Source organism: Blastomyces dermatitidis, assembly GCF_000003525.1.
Source record: "Blastomyces dermatitidis ER-3 genomic scaffold supercont1.5, whole genome shotgun sequence".
In the NCBI taxonomy this organism is placed as follows: domain Eukaryota; kingdom Fungi; phylum Ascomycota; class Eurotiomycetes; order Onygenales; family Ajellomycetaceae; genus Blastomyces; species Blastomyces dermatitidis.
The window spans coordinates 4,149,162-4,164,946 of record NW_025544778.1 but is presented as its reverse complement, the minus strand read 5'-3'; the positions used below and the strand labels follow the sequence as shown (position 1 = coordinate 4,164,946).

Here is a 15,785-nt window from a genome sequence, read left to right as displayed (position 1 = left end):
TATCTATTTATTTAATTGATTATGAATCAGCTATACATGCTTTGATTGATTGATAAGCTGAGTGAATAAATGAATTGAAAGATTGAAAGTCAATTACCAACTGATTATTACTGTATTGTGCGAGGTTGGGGTCATGATTATGTAACGAGGTCAAGTGGCGCACTTAGCGAGGTCAAGTTTTCTGCTTCCTGCTTGGATGCAGTGGTTCATGCCAAGTTTCCATTGTCACACTCCTCAATCTCTCCTCTTTCACGCGTGGGATGGGCAGCTATATCAAAAACAACAGAATCTTAACAAGGCAAAAATATCCATTTTGGGGATAGTAAAATAGGCGGGTCAAACCATACCCAGCCCAGGTTGCCAGGTGGACAATCCTTTCTTCTCCTCCCCGTGCCGGGCGGGCATCCAAAATCCACATTAAAAAAAGCCAAACCACTCCAGCGGATCGGGGATCTTTTTGGTATCCCCGTTAGGGCTCTACAAGGTGTAGCGAGCGAGAGTCATGGATGTCATTGGACAAAGGATTCCGAGGGTGAATCGCGGTTTGGTGGTTTACCTACGAATATGTTCAGCAACCCGGGGATATAGTATATATAACTCACTTATAGATTTGTGTATATATTATGACGACTCTCAGGGTATCTATCGGGATAACCACCTCGGTAGCAAGTCAAACCCTGCAATGAAACGATTCCCAGAAAGAATCGCGGGCTGAGCTAAAACTCTACATCTCGCTTTGGGGTTGTTTTGTATTCTGCTTTGCATTGCAGTAGCAGCCCGGGATAAGTAGTTGGGGGGTTCGCTTGTTGTAGCTTCTGATAAGGCTTATATCCAGCAGTGGCAGTGATGGATGACGATGATATTATGATTATTATCAACAACTATTATACCTTCCCCCGTCAGGGCTATCGCCAGGCGGACCTCATTTCACGGAAGTACGAGGTGCCTACAACCAATATGCCCTTCCAGGATCATGCAGTGCGACCCATCCATGCCTTGCCTTACCATGCATGCGACGCCTTATCTGGTACTGTTTCTCCTATTTATCATTAACATTATTATATTCCCTCCTTCTCGGTACATTGAGACATATTATGAAGAAAAAGAATTGGCGGGCATGAGACGGAAGAGCAATGTTAAAGCCCATAACTCTCTTGGAATATATTCGGGAGAATATATGAGTTCCCACTTGGCGCTGATGATCAAGAAATCATGACAAGTCCTGGCTATCCAAGCGCTGGATTTCCCTGTTGGTCCCGGTGTGATGGTCCACCAATAGGGGTAACTTGCTGTTCTTCAAAGGGAAAAGCGTCCTCGTGGCCTGACTGGTCCAAGCTTGTGAAAGGGGCCGAGCAGGGGAGCTTCCATCTTGAGGCCTCAATACTGATTACCGATGCGCTTCACTGCCCAGACTGAGATCGACGGTGTCAGCTGTTATGCCGGCTTTTTTCGTGGGGATATTTTGGCATCATATAAATGCTCAAAATGACAGGGGGTGTTGTCTTCTGGGTGAGCAGTAAACTTGTGATAAGTTACTGTTATCAAGTTTGACAGCTCTGATGGTATGATAGTGTTAGAATTGGGGAGGATTGGGAATTTGCGTCAGTGAGGAGTTGGAGCGGGCAAAAAGCTAACTGGCATAGTCTGTACGGAGTATACAGCGGCAGAGATGGAAAACAGTATTAAATATCGACACTTACGGTCGTTCCCCTGCCTATAAATTATTTGACGTTAGCATCACAAAGCCGTCAATGACCATTGACTAGATTAAAAGTCCGCAAGGGCGCGAGACACCCATCAACATCGGTCGGCGAGGACTCGAGGCTATGGGCTAGGCGCCACAAAGGATGTCGTGTTGCTTCCGCCTCTTTCTGTTTGACAAGGTTCGAACTCTGATGCAAAAGTGGGCAAAACATTCCGCTAGATTTTCAGCTAGTGCATTTCCATGAGGGGGTTTTCTTTCCTGCCTGCGCCCTCTGTACGTCGAGGTTTCAGAATTTCCATAGCTCTAATAAAACATCAGTGCGGAACAAGTTAGTTAGCTCAAAATGTAGTCATCCTCCCGCCGCGTGGCACACGCCAAAAAAACTGATGATCCACCCTAGGCTTGACGCTTGATTCTTGAGGAGCTAAACGAGCCGCCATGGATGATGGCAGATGGACGGCTAGCGCTAGGTCCACTTGTAAGTTGGCTATTTAATAATATTTGCGCAAGCAACGTCTCCCAAGCCCGCTCAAGCTGTGGGAGGCCGGTCGACCGGCTTCGCAGGCCGTCTGCTCACTGGAATAATATTTATGTAGGTCACTTCTCAATCCTTCGACACGACATTGTCCTATCCTAGCAGTTAACGAAGGTCTACTAATTTTCTCGGAAGACAGGGACAAAAAGGTGAAGCAAGACACCAATGATGGAACGTTTTCTGTGTGGGTTATTTCAGCCGTCAGGCTCTCCATTCATAGTGGGGGCTTTGTCTTCCGCAGCCAGTTTCGCTTCCCACCACCAAGAGTTGAGGTTTTAGAAACTGTATGGGGTGACCGCGGCCGTGGTGAATTACCTAGGTATGCATTCCGTGCATCTTTCTGCGGCCAGTGTGAAACAAGTGGAAACGTGTCGAGGATCATGAAGTTAGCTCGACTTTCGGGAAGAATAGTCACATAATATATAAGACAACTTGAAACCAGAGATTTGGCAGCTTCGGGGGGTCTTTGAGGATCACTGCTTTGGCACCCAGGCTAAATGCATTTAAAAAACCGAACAGTTGGCGTGGGAGCTGTGAGTGGTGGATTCTGCTGTGAGGCACAAGAGCTTGAGAAAAAATCAAATAAAAACAAAAAATAGCAAAACCTTGGTCAGACATAAGTGCTCTCTCTCTGGTGGGTATTGCTGTTTACCTGAGAAGCAGCTCCTGAAAATACCGGGGTACATACATTGGGCAGTACATTCAGGGTCGATACACCCTCAAGGATTATTGCCATCCCCCTTCCGTTCGGGTATGTATCCCCATAGTTCTCGCCCAGCACAGGTCCAAAATGTGGCTGCACAGCTCATAACTCGATCTGGAAGTGCCATTATCGAATTCCAAATTACAACTACGTGTAAGAATAGAGTCCTTCTTGTTTGCGCAGGCCCAATGCTGACTTTCATGTCAGCATGCTGGTCGATGCTTGCGCAGGGGGTAGTTGATGGAGTGTGTACGCTGTACGGAGTACGGAGTACATAATAAATCAAGGCAGGGGCCAGGAGATCAGACGAGAATCAGCACGATCATCCTGCATGCCATCCATCTCAATCTAACACCGCTACCCAGGTTCAGAGTATTGGAAATTTGGCGAATCCAGACGGGGAGGGCTCGACGGAAAAGATATTATGATTCATTTTGCTTTGAATTTTATTTTTGTATCGTTCCTGAGTGTTGTCCAGATGTGGTGAAGGTAACATTCACACGAGGTCATCCGTAGGACGGATGACTTTTTAATGTTTGGGCGTGGTTACAATGCATTTATCGCCCACTTTGAAGCTCTTGCGATTGAAACTGTAACTATTTCTGTAATCACGGAGGTTCAGTTTGAAATAATGATGGCTAAAATATTACACGTCTGATCAGAGTTTCAAGTGGGGCTTGTGGCGGAATCGGGGAGTAGCTTCCAAGATTCCTTGCTGTAGACTCGTGGTATTTACTTTGGACCGTTTCCTGAAGAACGGAAACAGCTGGAGGATAGCTGCTTGTGCATCACGATGGGCTTGCTTGATGATCTCGGGCTGTTGGTGATATCGCACTGATCAATCAATCCATGAAGAAGATGCTGGTTCAAACTCGCCAATAGAAATTACCCCTGAATGCTGAACAGAAGAGCCCATTCATCATCGAATATAAGGTGTTCGGCGCGCATTCCTTTAGCGCAGCGGCAAAATTGAATCCGTCAATTCTAGGACGTCTTGGCCGGAGGAGAGTGGAAGTATACGCAGTAGTATGGGGTTGTGACTTCAGCCAGCCGCGCAACTCAACAGACCCGTTCGACTGGCGGTCATCGTGGGGCCCGGTGAAGATTTGAATACGTACGTACTAACCAAATTTAGCTAATAGATACTTGCAAATACAGAGCCTGTTCTTCATCATCCTGTGACTTATTTTCTCCCCGGGTACACCGTCTTCACGCACGCACTGAAGATATGGATCTTGAGACAAGGAGTTGCGTTCTTGAGGCGGGATAAAACTAGGGACCCAAGGGGTGGTGAAACCAAGCAGATCATGGATTTTTGGTTGGTCCAATTTGCCCCTATGCAGACGCGCGACACGAGTCGAGCTAACGCAGGAACATGACTTTGTAGATGCAGTGTACTCCGTACGCATCACTTGGACAGGCACTCATGGGAGTTCGTGAGAAAGTGGGCGGCTAGCAGGAACAAGGCTAGTGGTGCTTGAGAGGATGAAGATCTTCAACCTTTGGTGCCATCAGGCTGTCAATGGGGAATAGTACTGGGCACGGAGTACATGACTACCATTATTGGTGGCCTATCTATCCACCTTCACCGAATTCGTTGGGTTAGTTACTCTGTTGAGTTGGTCCCGGGGTCCCGAAAGCTACGGACTGAAGCCCCGAAGTGGTGGATCGGGGGCCGCGAAATATGAAGTGGTGGCGTTCCTCCGCCCGTGGCATGGGCCATCAGACGGAGTGATAATAATAATGGCAGCGTGGCCCCATAATAATCCTACACCAAAATGTAAATCGTTTGCGTATCCATGCGCTGTAAAAAGAGGAAAAGAAAGAAAAGGAATTACAGTCGTTGACGTCAACTACTACTCGGGTTGCCCGGCCCACACCCTCTATTCTCATTCATGGATAAACAAAATATAATTCGTCTGGCACGTGTGTCCCCAAAGCCGTGCACGGTATATTCAAGTTTTGAGCAACAGGAGAAAGGTGAGCAAAAAAAGGTCACATGGACGGACAGACGGTCATTTTGGCCGCACAATCATCGAGTCATCGAAGCCATTTTGGGCTCATGAACTGCCGTCATGATAGAAGCTAAAACAGAACTATTTTTTTCCCCCAAGAGACAGGGTGGTGGGTGAACGTGCCCTCCCCTTGTGAAAGAGGGCAACATCCGTCTCGAGATGGATTCTCCCTCGCCAGCCAATAGCATCCTCGAAGCGACGGATCCTGGGTGCAAGCATTCGACCAGGATAAATAAAGGCCGCACGCACAGGGGATAGTTCCGACAAGCCCTGCTACCACCCGCGATTTCAGTAGCTGGCATTTCGCGGCCGGGGGTCCCTGGTAGTGCCAGCTAGATATCGGAAGCAACTTACATATCTATGATGAAGCCATCAGACATGTCGTAAACGAGGAGCCTGTTCCTGGCGGGTCGCTCCGTGTGCCTGGATTATGATTGCCTGTACAGAGTAGTCCCTGGATGTCTGGACACGGAGCAAACGCGGAGCACAAAAATCCTTGGTATTCGGCAGTAGCTTGCCACTCGCAGCCTGTAACCTTGGAAATCCAGACGGGCTTACTTACAAGTTAGTTACCCACAGGGCCACAGCCTCCAAGCGCATGGAGCCCCATAGATCGACACGCTGGAGGCTTTTGTGCCTGTCTTGGAGGAGGTTGGCTGTATTACTATCTGCGTGGATGCTTATTATTTCGTGCTACGACCCGACCAGCTCCATACAGTACCGTACTGGGCCTGACAGAGAGCCGCAGTAGTACTTGTGCGTCGTGGTCAGTTGACATGGTTGGTACCCGAGGTATCTCCCCTGGTTGCACATAACCAGATGTAACTGAGGCGGGCTGCCCCAGTACCTGGTCCTGCTGGCGGATGTTCCTGGGTGTGGTACGGTCACATACGGCCCGTTTCCTCAGTACGGGTACCCTGCCGCAGCCAACTCGCCCCCCGGTACAGGACCAATACGGTGCCTGGCCCTGTACCTGTACCCGTACCGTACCGTACCGCCGTTCCCCTCCGCAGCCCGGTCTGACTTTTGGCGTCTGTCTTCTCTTCCTCATCTTCAAGACGACGACGACGACGACGACGACTTCTTTCTCTATCCCACACTCTCTCAACGACCTCTCTCAACACACAGTCTTCTTCTTTTCTTTCTTTCATTTTATATTTCTCTCTGTGCCTATCTGTCTATCCTTAATTCATTGCTCCGGCTTCATTACGGTCACTCTTTTACTGTTTTTAACCTTAGGCCCTCGCCTTGTCACTCCTTTCTGACCCGACGTCCCACATCCAACCCTTTGTCACTCCTTCGTAACAACGACATATTTCCTGTCCACCGCACCACTACCTTTCCTTCTTCACGGCATACCTCTGAAATACTACACACCTCCGATGAGATAGGCTTCCTTCCACGGCTGCCTGCAGTGCAGCAATCCCAACTCTCTGTCATCTGAGCTGCGGTCACATTCAACTCCTCCTTTCTATACCCACCTTTGAGCATAATGAGCTACCTTCATCACCCCTTTCCTTTTGGTGGACATGCAATCCCCGTTGACCAGCCCGTTGGCTATGGAGTCCCGATCCGGCACCCCCAATTGGGCCACTCCGTAGATACTTATCTACTCCCCAACGCCCCGATCGATCTGGCAGATTACTATCACCAAGCTGCATTACTGGAAGACTTCGAGCAATACACGGAGAATCTATCGCGCCCCCGGTTAACAAAACAACAAGTCGATACCCTCGAAGCCCAGTTTCAGGCCCATCCAAAGCCAAATAGCAACGTCAAGCGCCAATTAGCGGCGCAGACAAATCTCACTTTGCCCAGAGTTGCTGTACGGACATATAATCCTGCCCACATTCTTTTTCTGGGTCCTTTATCCGGCAATCGGAAGAAAGATTGCTAACTATGAACGTGTTGTAGAATTGGTTCCAAAACCGGCGCGCAAAGGCAAAGCAACAGAAGAGGCAGGAGGAATTCGAGAGAATGCAGGCGAGTGAGAAAGACGAACAGTGGCAAAATAACGACGCCCCGCAGAAAGAAGGAGAATCAAAGCAACAATCGGAGCTCCCGGAATCGTCCACAACCCCTACCCAGCGTCCCGCTTCTATTTCATCCTGTTCAAGTCCCTTGAGCCCGGCGAAGCAGGAGGAACAACAACAAGCATCCGATTTCACAACCAAAACCGGATGCCCTGAGTCGCCCCAGAAAGCCATGAACGTCTCTATGCCCTCTAGTGCCCAATTCAATCAGCCTGTGGAGAATAATGGCCCAGATAGACATGAGTCTTCGGCTATCACATATCATCTTTCTCAGTCTCCTTCGGGAAAGAACGGCGGTAGCACATTCACTTCTAGCCTATCTGGATGGAACGGAATGGAGGATAATCATGCCATATGGCCTTCCCCGCAAGGGGCCGAAGATAGTTTTGATTTCGGCCATTTGAATAGGCACCATGACAACCCACTCGAAATCCGCGTTCAGGGGAGCCCGCATTTCCCTAGTATCCAGTTCAGCCACGAGCCGGATGGATGGGGCTACCACAGCATGCCGCACTTGGTGGGAGAGCAACGGCATAATAGCCAAGATTCAGGCGACGGCTTTTACCAAATACCGTTCCATGCACTACAGTCTCCGCTGTATCCTGAAGAACCACGGCGGGATTCTTACTCCTCGGAACAGTCTGAGCTCGCAGATACACTATTCCACACTGAAATAAACAACGTGATTGAATTATCTCCTCAAAATACGCCCCATTTGAACTTGGCACAGTTGCACCACCAAGCCGAGCCCAGCACCAATTGGCGGTATCCTGAGAAAGAAGTTGATATTGCGGGTAGACGGAAGCGACCCCGGCCGGCTGCCATCGGAACTTCTTCCATGTCCCGTTCATACGGACCTTCGTCCATGTCTCCAACCACTAGGATTCACGGTATGGGTGCCGGCCATGTCCTTCGACATGCGAAATCTACCCAAAACCTGAGCCCTAGTCACACTTCTCGATACCCGGGGATTCGAAAAGCCTCCGCTCCCCAACGCTCCCCTCTAGGCATAACTAGCTTCGCAGAAGCCAGCCTTTTCAATTGCGCCAACGCGACAGACATGATGTCAACAGTGCCTGGTCTGGTAACAACAACCTTGGCTCCGCCAACTCCGTTGACACCAGAAGATCTCCGAACTCTTCTTCCACCAACCCCGAATGACAGCCAATACTGTGTCTCTCCAACGGACGATATGGGTTGCGCGCGATTTTTCCCCATATCCCAACCTATGCAAGTGCACATCGAATCCCCGCCCACGACACCACTGCATTTAGGGGTCCCATCACACTTGCAATATCAGTCCATGGGTGTTCCGATGTCTGCGTCGTCCCAGCGTACAACATTTCAGGAGTACGCGCTCTCTGTCCCAACCAATCCGATGAATGGTGGCCTCTGGTCCGATGTGTCTTCAATGCCATCCCCAGAGACTTCCCATTTACAACAGCCAACAATCCATATGCCCCAGCCAACGCATATTTCTCCAATTACCTATGAGGAGTCCTTCGATTCCGGAAATCCGGCTCTCGTTGAGGACACAGTGACAAGCCAAAGTGAATCACCCCAATGCACTGTGAAAAGCTGCGGCACGCCGACAACGTCATCGCCCCAAGGTTCCACCCCTGGCTCACAGAAAGTGACCGAATTTCTAATCCAGGAATTCCCAGAGCAGCAGGAAGCACACAGGCGGGCAGCCGAACAGCTGCCCCCTCAGAAGCCCATGAACTATACATTCTCCAACCACACGCCCAATGATTTCTAGAAAATTTATTTTCCCTTCTAGAATCCGGGGTTGGCTCTATTAATACTTAATCACCCTCAAACCAACCAACTCTAGTTTAGCAGCCCGTTTACGATTTCTACTAATAAACCTCACGCAAATATATAATTGTAATATCCTTTGCTCTCTTCCCTCTTGGCTTGAGCTTAATCTAATTATCCCACCATCACTCGCTGCGGCCTTTTGTTTTCATCTTGCAATACCCAACCTTACTTGTTGGAAACGTCACGCAACTTTACATTACTACACCACTGCTATTATTACTTCTAATGCTACTAGGGGAGAACCTTAACCCAGCTCCCCCGTGCCCTGTTTGTCATGCTTTTCCTTAGTCCATTACTCATCTACATATATTCTATCATACCCATTTCGCAATCTCTGTCTCTGTCTCTGTCTCTCTCCCTCTCTCCCTTTTCCTTTTGTTGCTGCGGAGCAACTCTTCGGTTTGTATATGACACGCAGAAATGGAAATTTTGGCGGTACCCCCCTGGCTTCTATCGTTTCATTTCATTTCACTTTCATCCTTTTTTTTTTTCTTTTCTTTGTCCTCACACGAAAACACCATATCTGATAATAGCTATTATTATGTTCTAATCAACTAATTCCCTACTTTCTTCTCCTTCTACGCAGGCGCTTCACATTCTCATTTCTTCCTGCCTCTGAAACCTTGACTTTTCCCCCTTTTACCATTGTTAGTTTATTGTCTCCTCTCTTACTATTTTTTAATAATACCCCTTGAATACGTTTTTTTTTAATATAGCTTAGCATGTTACTTTCTCAGTTCTTTCACTACTACTTCTTCTAACAATGCTGTTTTCTTTCCCCCGTTTTTTTTTATTGTTTTCATTCTTATTCTTATGCGTTGGTTTTTGTCTGCTTCAGTTATATTTTTTTTCAAATTTTCTTTCTGATAGCTTTCTGCTTTTCTTTTCTTTCTTTCTTTCTTTTTTTTTTTCATCTTCTTACTTCTACTCTATGATAAACGTCTACAATATCTATCTATCTTCCTACTGCTTCTCTACAACCAGCGTATACGCCCGGAATATAATATTGCTGTTTAATTCTTCATATCTATACACCTTTATAATACAGCATTACTCAATTCTATTAATATAAATAGCATATGTCACTTACTACCGGGCACATTGTATATAATAGAAATAAAATATTATTTTATTCTTTGCTTCTTCTGGCAACATTTTGATAGAGTAAAAGGTTCAGTTCAAACTCAGTTCAGTGATTCAATCAATAAATGCATCAAGCTAGCTGAAACACATTTTTGTTTTATTGAAGAGTAAAAAGAGAAGGGAAAAAAGCCATCATCAAAAACACAAAAAAAAACTAGAATGAATGAATACATGAAAAGTTAAAGCACAGACATGAGAAAAGAAAACCATAAATGTAAGACAAAAACTAGATACAATTAATACAAATTATATCATGAAAAAATTCCAGATGACAGAACAGAACATAGCTATATAAAGAAGAATGAATTAAAATATAATTAACACAAGAGTAAAAATGTATATAGTAGAAGAAAAAGAAGAGAAAGGAGAAGAGAAAAGAACTTAAGTAATAACACTAATACTAAGTTAAAAAGTAATAAGATAAAGTAGGTTGCAGGAACAGAATGTGATAATGAGTGGAAAAGAGTAAGCAGTAAATAAAAATGTAATAAAGAAGAAATGACTTTGACAATGATGAGACAAGAAGTAACAGACAAACCTTGTACATTTTGCTATAGGCAATGAAGAAGAAAGAAAACAGAGGTGGGGAAAAGAGGGAGAAAAAGGGGGAGGATGTGTGCGTGACTCAAAAGAAAAGTAGAAAAAGAGACAAAGAAGAAAGGAAAAGCTTTACCAAATTGAGAGATGAATGAATTGATGGAAATGAATACATGATGAGAAAAGTGAAGATGAATATGTTTTTTCAAGGGGGAAACAAGAGAAAAGAGAAATGAAGATATGATGAGTGAAAAGAACCAACAGTATAAGTAGCAATGAAGAAAGGAAATGTTGAATAGATACATAGAAACAATTGTAGAAGAGAAGTGAGAAGCAGTGTCAACAGTTGTGTATAAAGAAAAAGAATAGGTTAGTGATTACATCTATATGTTCAGGAACAAATTATTGCATTAGAGGTATCAATTTTTAAAACCCAGACTCGAAAAGGGAAAAAGCGAGTTTCAAATAAATAAAACAGGGAGAATATGGAGTCATAAAAATAAATAAAACAAAACAGCCATCAACGAAAGAGTCAAGATGGGGAAGAAAAAGGAAAGAAAAGCAAAAACCAGGTATGAGTAGTGAAGTGAACAAATTATAGTGAGAAACAAATGCAAGTTCCGGCAAGCTATCGTTTCTTTTTGAGTTTCACATAAAAACAAATTTCCTACCCAATCCATCACTTCACAGCTTCTTCAAAATGACGATGGCCAGCCACCAGGTCCTGAGCCCGGCTGTGGCTGTCCACCAGGTTGCATCGACCCTCCAGCCGTGGTGCTAGGCCACCCCGGCATGGAAGCACTGGTACCCATGCCCATACCCATTGCTGATTGCGGTCCGGACATATACTGCTGCGAGCCGGCAGGGCCTTGGGAGGATGGGTACATGGCGCGCGTGGCTGCCATGTTAGAGTATGCAGCTGCTGAGACACCCGGGTAACCCATAGCGGCAAGATTCTGTTGTTGCTGATGCTGCTGCTGCTGATGCTGCTGATGCTGCTGTTGTTGTTGCTGTTGTTGCTGCTGCTGCTGTTGGGATGGTGTCTGTGCGTGAAGCTGAGAAGGTGGAGCACGGTGTTGGTGGCGCGGAGACTGGGAATGGCGGAGTGGTTGCGTGTTGTGTAGATGCGGCGAAGGGGATTGCTGTTGTTGCGGGTGCATCTGTGGAGCGTATTGTGACACTCCAATCGAGTGGGACGCGGACAGGGGGGATGGCTGTGGTTGCGGAGGTGGCTGACCCCAAAGTTGTGGATTTTGAGGGTAAGGATACTGCGAGGTTTGACTTGAGCCGGGAGAAGCAAGGGAGATGCTAGATGAGCGATGCTGAGGCTGATCAGGGCGCATTCCCTGCGGCATTCCTCGCAGCGGAGATTGGGGTATGGACATTTGTTGATGGGAAGGCTGAGAATAGGATTGTTGAGGGGTCATCATTTGCGTATGCGGCAAAACGGTTGGGTGTTGGTTGGCATTAATCATACCAGATGTCAGTTGTGGCGATTGGAGCGACTGATGGCCCCCTGGGGGGTGCTCGACTTGACCAGCTGGCGATTGACTGGACAGAGGGGTATCGCGCTTCTTATTCCAGTGTTCGTCAAGTCCTTTCGCACGATATCCACGTTGCTGATTTAAAATCTTGCTAAAGTCGGCAGTATGAGATGCATGGTTCATTATTTCTGCACCACTGCTAGGTTGGGTACGGTCGTGGAATGGTTGCCCTGTGGGTTCCTGTCTCGGTCGAGGTATGGAGTTGAACTCTCTCAGTCGAGGATCATCTGCTGGGGCCAAATGAATCATGGGCAGAGGCGTTAGACTCGCTGGATGCGGAGGCATGTCGGGTGGGATGCCGTCAATATGAGGGCCGTTGCTATATATAATATCGCTCTGGCCCAAATTTGGTATCAGTCCCGCATTTGCGGCCTCTGCAGCGGCCGCATCTCTGGCCTTCGCAGCCCCTGGTCGTTTCTCGCCGGCCAGATCCTCTTCAGTAAAACCTTGCTTTCGGGCCTTGCTCTCCCAATAATCATCTCGAACCCGCCGTCCCTCAAGAATGACTCTGCTGCCGAATTGACGGAACATAGATTTCGCTGTCACAATCGCGATCTGTCGAGAACGATACGAGTACGGCAAAATGTCCTGCTGAATCAAGGAATCCTTCTCTGCTTGGCTTGCAATAATTTTATAGAGTGATCTATTCTTGTTGAAGAGAAGATAAGAATCTCGATATCCCAGCACTCTAGCGCATTCCGTGGCCAGCATGAAGAGTTTCTTTCCGCGGTTCGGCACACAGAAGGTCCTGCATTTATACTTGCGTTTGTCCTGTGGGTAACCCAGCGCGTCGACTTTCTTTTCACCATTCTCGTCGAATTCTTTGGGTATATATTCATCTCCTTCTTCCCCCAACTGGTCCGTGGTATGGTCTCTAACGGTAGGTAGGGCCTTGACTAGTGACTTGGTGAGTGTGGTTTTAGCTGGCGTAGACGTCTGTGCGGTGGCCGTGGCATGTTGTGGGATAGGCTGAGGAGGGAGATGAGAAATCTGTGTCTGAGCGGGGGACGATTTTGGCCTTTGCGATGCAGGTGTAGCAGCCGGGTTTGTGGCGGACGAGACTTTGGGCGTCTTGGGCGGTCGACCTCTTTTGCGACGGCCATGATCATCCGGGACTATACAAGTTAGGTACGGTAAACCGGCAAAATAGCAAAGGCAGGATGATAGAAATATCAAAATGGCAGCAACATACCTTCCTCTATTTCACCTTCCGCAGGCTGATCGCCATACTGTTCTGTTGGTCTACTTCGTTTCGTGCCTCTTGGGCTTGCGCTGGAGTTGACATTGGAGGTGGTAGTCGCGGAAGGCGCGGCAAGAGAAGACTGCGAAACAGGGACTGATAATGAAAAAGTCAGCATCAAGCTAGGAATATTCTTGCGATCGTGCGGTGATTCATGGTATCAAAGGAGATCGAAGATAGAAATGGAAATCTTGGCCCCTAGAAAAAGACAATATCTCCCCCCACAACGCGACCGAAGACAGGAAAAGGAACCGGGGGGGGTGAAAGAGAATGAAAAAGCGCGACCAAGAGAAGGAATTATTACCAGGAGTGTTCAAAGCAGCAGGGTTGATAGTGCCAGAACCATCAATCAGATCGGAACCCATGCCGTTCATCGGGGCGGAAACGGGATGTTGAGTAGTATACATGGTGTGCCACACAGGGAGGGGAGGTGGAGCGGGTCAAGGATCGACGGGTACAAAGTGAACCGGGTAGTTAACCGAAAAGCGCGCGAACGATACCGGTTGGACCAGACAGCCGCGACGGCGGGGGTTCTGAGTGGTGGAGAAGAGAGAGTGTGGGAGGAAACGACGAATGAAGTGAAGGGGGCGGGACGGGGACGAGGGAGGAGGGACTGGGTGGGGTGGGTCGCGTCCAAGGGGACGGATGTGTAAGCAGGAAGCCGCGGGTGGTTGGACCACCAGTGAAAAAATCTAGTGAGGGCGTTGGAATGAGACCAGTCCGAGGATGAAGCTTTCCGATGGCTAGTGATGTGTTGCGACGCACACGATGCGATGCAAGGTGAAGAAGATCCTTTTTGCTCAACGGTGCGATGGGGTCGCAGAGGGAGCTGCACCTGAGCTGCGCGGCGCCCAAAGGCAGCAAGCAGTAACTAGTGGGAACAGCAGCAGTTGGTGAACTCAAACGGCCGACTTAGCGGGCGCGATATCGCCGTTAGCAGCCGGCAAGCGAGGACAGGCACGGAGGAGAAGGACGAGGAGGAGACGACATGTGCGGGAGATGGTGATGGGTGGGCGGATGGGTGGATGGGAAGGATGATGGAGGCGACGGGCGAGGATGGGGATGGATGGGGATGGGGATGGGGATGGGGATGGATGCGAAGGTGAGGTTGCAAAAAGGCGACGGACGAGGGAGAAAACCCGATGACGATAGAAAAGCAGCCACACAGACAAGCGTAAGTGTGTATACAACAGTACGGAGTAAGGATGTACGGGAAGGAACAGGCGAGGTAAGCGGATGACAAGACCAGGGAACTTTGGCGGGCGTCGGCGGCGTTCGTCGGGGTATGGGATCGGTACAGGTACGGTCAGCGTAAGGTACGGGCGTGATACGGTACGGACAGGTACGGGCAGGTACGGTATGCTGGGCTTAGTCAGCCGACTGATTTGCGGCTCTGCTGGGGCAAGACGGAAGCTGAGTCAGCGCCGGAAGCCCTAACTCACTCCGGCGGAGTTAGGAAGGGAGAGGGAGAGAGGTTGTAGATTTTGCAGAGAGGATGAGGGACAAAGGACGACGAAGTATGGCAGGGGGATGAGATATAGGGATGAAAAAAAAGGTATATATATATATATATATGTAGAAGTATATATGTAGCAAGAAGTAGGAAGAGTATGGTGGGCGGGTCAGGCTGGCATCCTTCTTTCGTTTTCTTCGCTGGCTTCTTTCGTCCTTCTTTTTTCTTAGTTACGTATATTAATATCAAATATCTTCCGCTTCCCGTTTGCGTCTTAGTGCTTGATTTGTATCTTTCTCTCTCCTTTCCTTACGTACGCTGGGCGGGGGATTTATTTTCTTGTTAATTATTATCTTGGCCCTTCCACATCAGCTGGGAAGGAATAGTAATATTGGGGGGGAGGGGGGGTCCCGCCTTCTTGCATCAGCAAAAAGCGGATACCAAGTTGCAGTACGAGATAACTCCGGACAAGTTAAAAAACAAATTCCAAGAGGGGGAGGGTTGCAGCTCTCGGGGCCGGCAGAACAATCCTAATCGAGTAGGGCGGGGCCGGCGGGGAAAAAAAGGGAGCAACGATTGGAAACAAGGAAATAGACTCGCCAACTTAGCCGTTGATAGGCTAGGAAGCGGTGAGAGGACACACACAGAGAGAGGGAGAGCGAGCGATGGAGGGGAGGGGAGGGGAGGGGAGGGGAGGGGAGGGGAGGAAGGGAGGAAGGGAGGAACGGGAGTTGGGTATGGCCTGTATGGATGGGGGAATCGAATGGGAAAGGGAGGGCGGCCCTGCGAGTGGAAATCGAAAATCTGGGGAAGGGGGATAGATAGATAGGATAGGCAAGGCGACGGTTATTGGACTGGACAAGGCTGCGGCTGGGGCCAAAGGTCGGGTCACTGGGTCCTTGGATTGGTATGTATTATTATTATCTATTCCAAGAAACAAAAACAAAAAACAAAAAACAAAAAAGTAAAGAGGAAAATACGCTGTAATGCGAGGGAAGACAGGAGCTGAGGGAAGCAAGCAGGTGAGTGGGGGGGGGGATTATTTTAGGCAAAGTC

At 48.1% G+C, this 15,785-nt stretch overlaps 4 protein-coding genes across 5 annotated transcripts; 2 read left to right on the top strand and 2 right to left on the bottom strand.

The window, feature by feature from the left end:
- Window positions 1-470: 470 nt before the first annotated feature.
- Window positions 471-6,109, bottom strand: BDCG_05450 (the record flags this gene model as incomplete). 2 transcript variants are annotated; one of them, XM_045421130.1, is made up of 9 exons in its annotated part: window positions 471-1,556; window positions 1,701-3,777; window positions 3,833-4,064; window positions 4,161-4,366; window positions 4,592-4,747; window positions 5,208-5,290; window positions 5,313-5,381; window positions 5,521-5,614; window positions 5,851-6,109. In XM_045421130.1, 8 exons carry the CDS (start codon window positions 6,107-6,109, stop codon window positions 3,602-3,604), a joined length of 1,275 nt encoding a protein of 424 aa, XP_045281263.1. In that variant the 3' UTR covers window positions 471-1,556; window positions 1,701-3,601. The 2 variants fall into 2 exon arrangements, with proteins under 2 accessions (XP_045281263.1, XP_045281264.1); XM_045421131.1 differs by having other exon boundaries at window positions 502-1,412.
- On the top strand, window positions 1,746-9,966 carry BDCG_05449 (homeobox transcription factor). Its single transcript, XM_045421129.1, has 8 exons — window positions 1,746-1,883; window positions 1,937-2,050; window positions 2,106-2,297; window positions 2,376-3,096; window positions 3,151-3,969; window positions 4,079-4,261; window positions 4,331-6,783; window positions 6,873-9,966. The coding sequence occupies exons 7-8, from the start codon at window positions 6,451-6,453 to the stop codon at window positions 8,748-8,750; spliced, it is 2,211 nt and encodes a 736-aa protein (XP_045277083.1). The 5' UTR covers window positions 1,746-1,883; window positions 1,937-2,050; window positions 2,106-2,297; window positions 2,376-3,096; window positions 3,151-3,969; window positions 4,079-4,261; window positions 4,331-6,450; the 3' UTR covers window positions 8,751-9,966.
- Window positions 9,737-13,919, bottom strand: BDCG_05448 (nuclear localization protein). Its single transcript, XM_045421128.1, has 3 exons — window positions 13,581-13,919; window positions 13,229-13,372; window positions 9,737-13,151 (listed from the first exon to the last, which is right to left on the bottom strand). Exons 1-3 carry the CDS (start codon window positions 13,681-13,683, stop codon window positions 11,188-11,190), a joined length of 2,211 nt encoding a protein of 736 aa, XP_045277082.1. The 5' UTR covers window positions 13,684-13,919; the 3' UTR covers window positions 9,737-11,187.
- Window positions 13,920-15,133: 1,214 nt separating this feature from the next.
- Window positions 15,134-15,785, top strand: BDCG_05447 (uncharacterized protein). Its single transcript, XM_045421127.1, has one exon. The coding sequence runs from the start codon at window positions 15,395-15,397 to the stop codon at window positions 15,548-15,550; it is 156 nt and encodes a 51-aa protein (XP_045277081.1). The 5' UTR covers window positions 15,134-15,394; the 3' UTR covers window positions 15,551-15,785.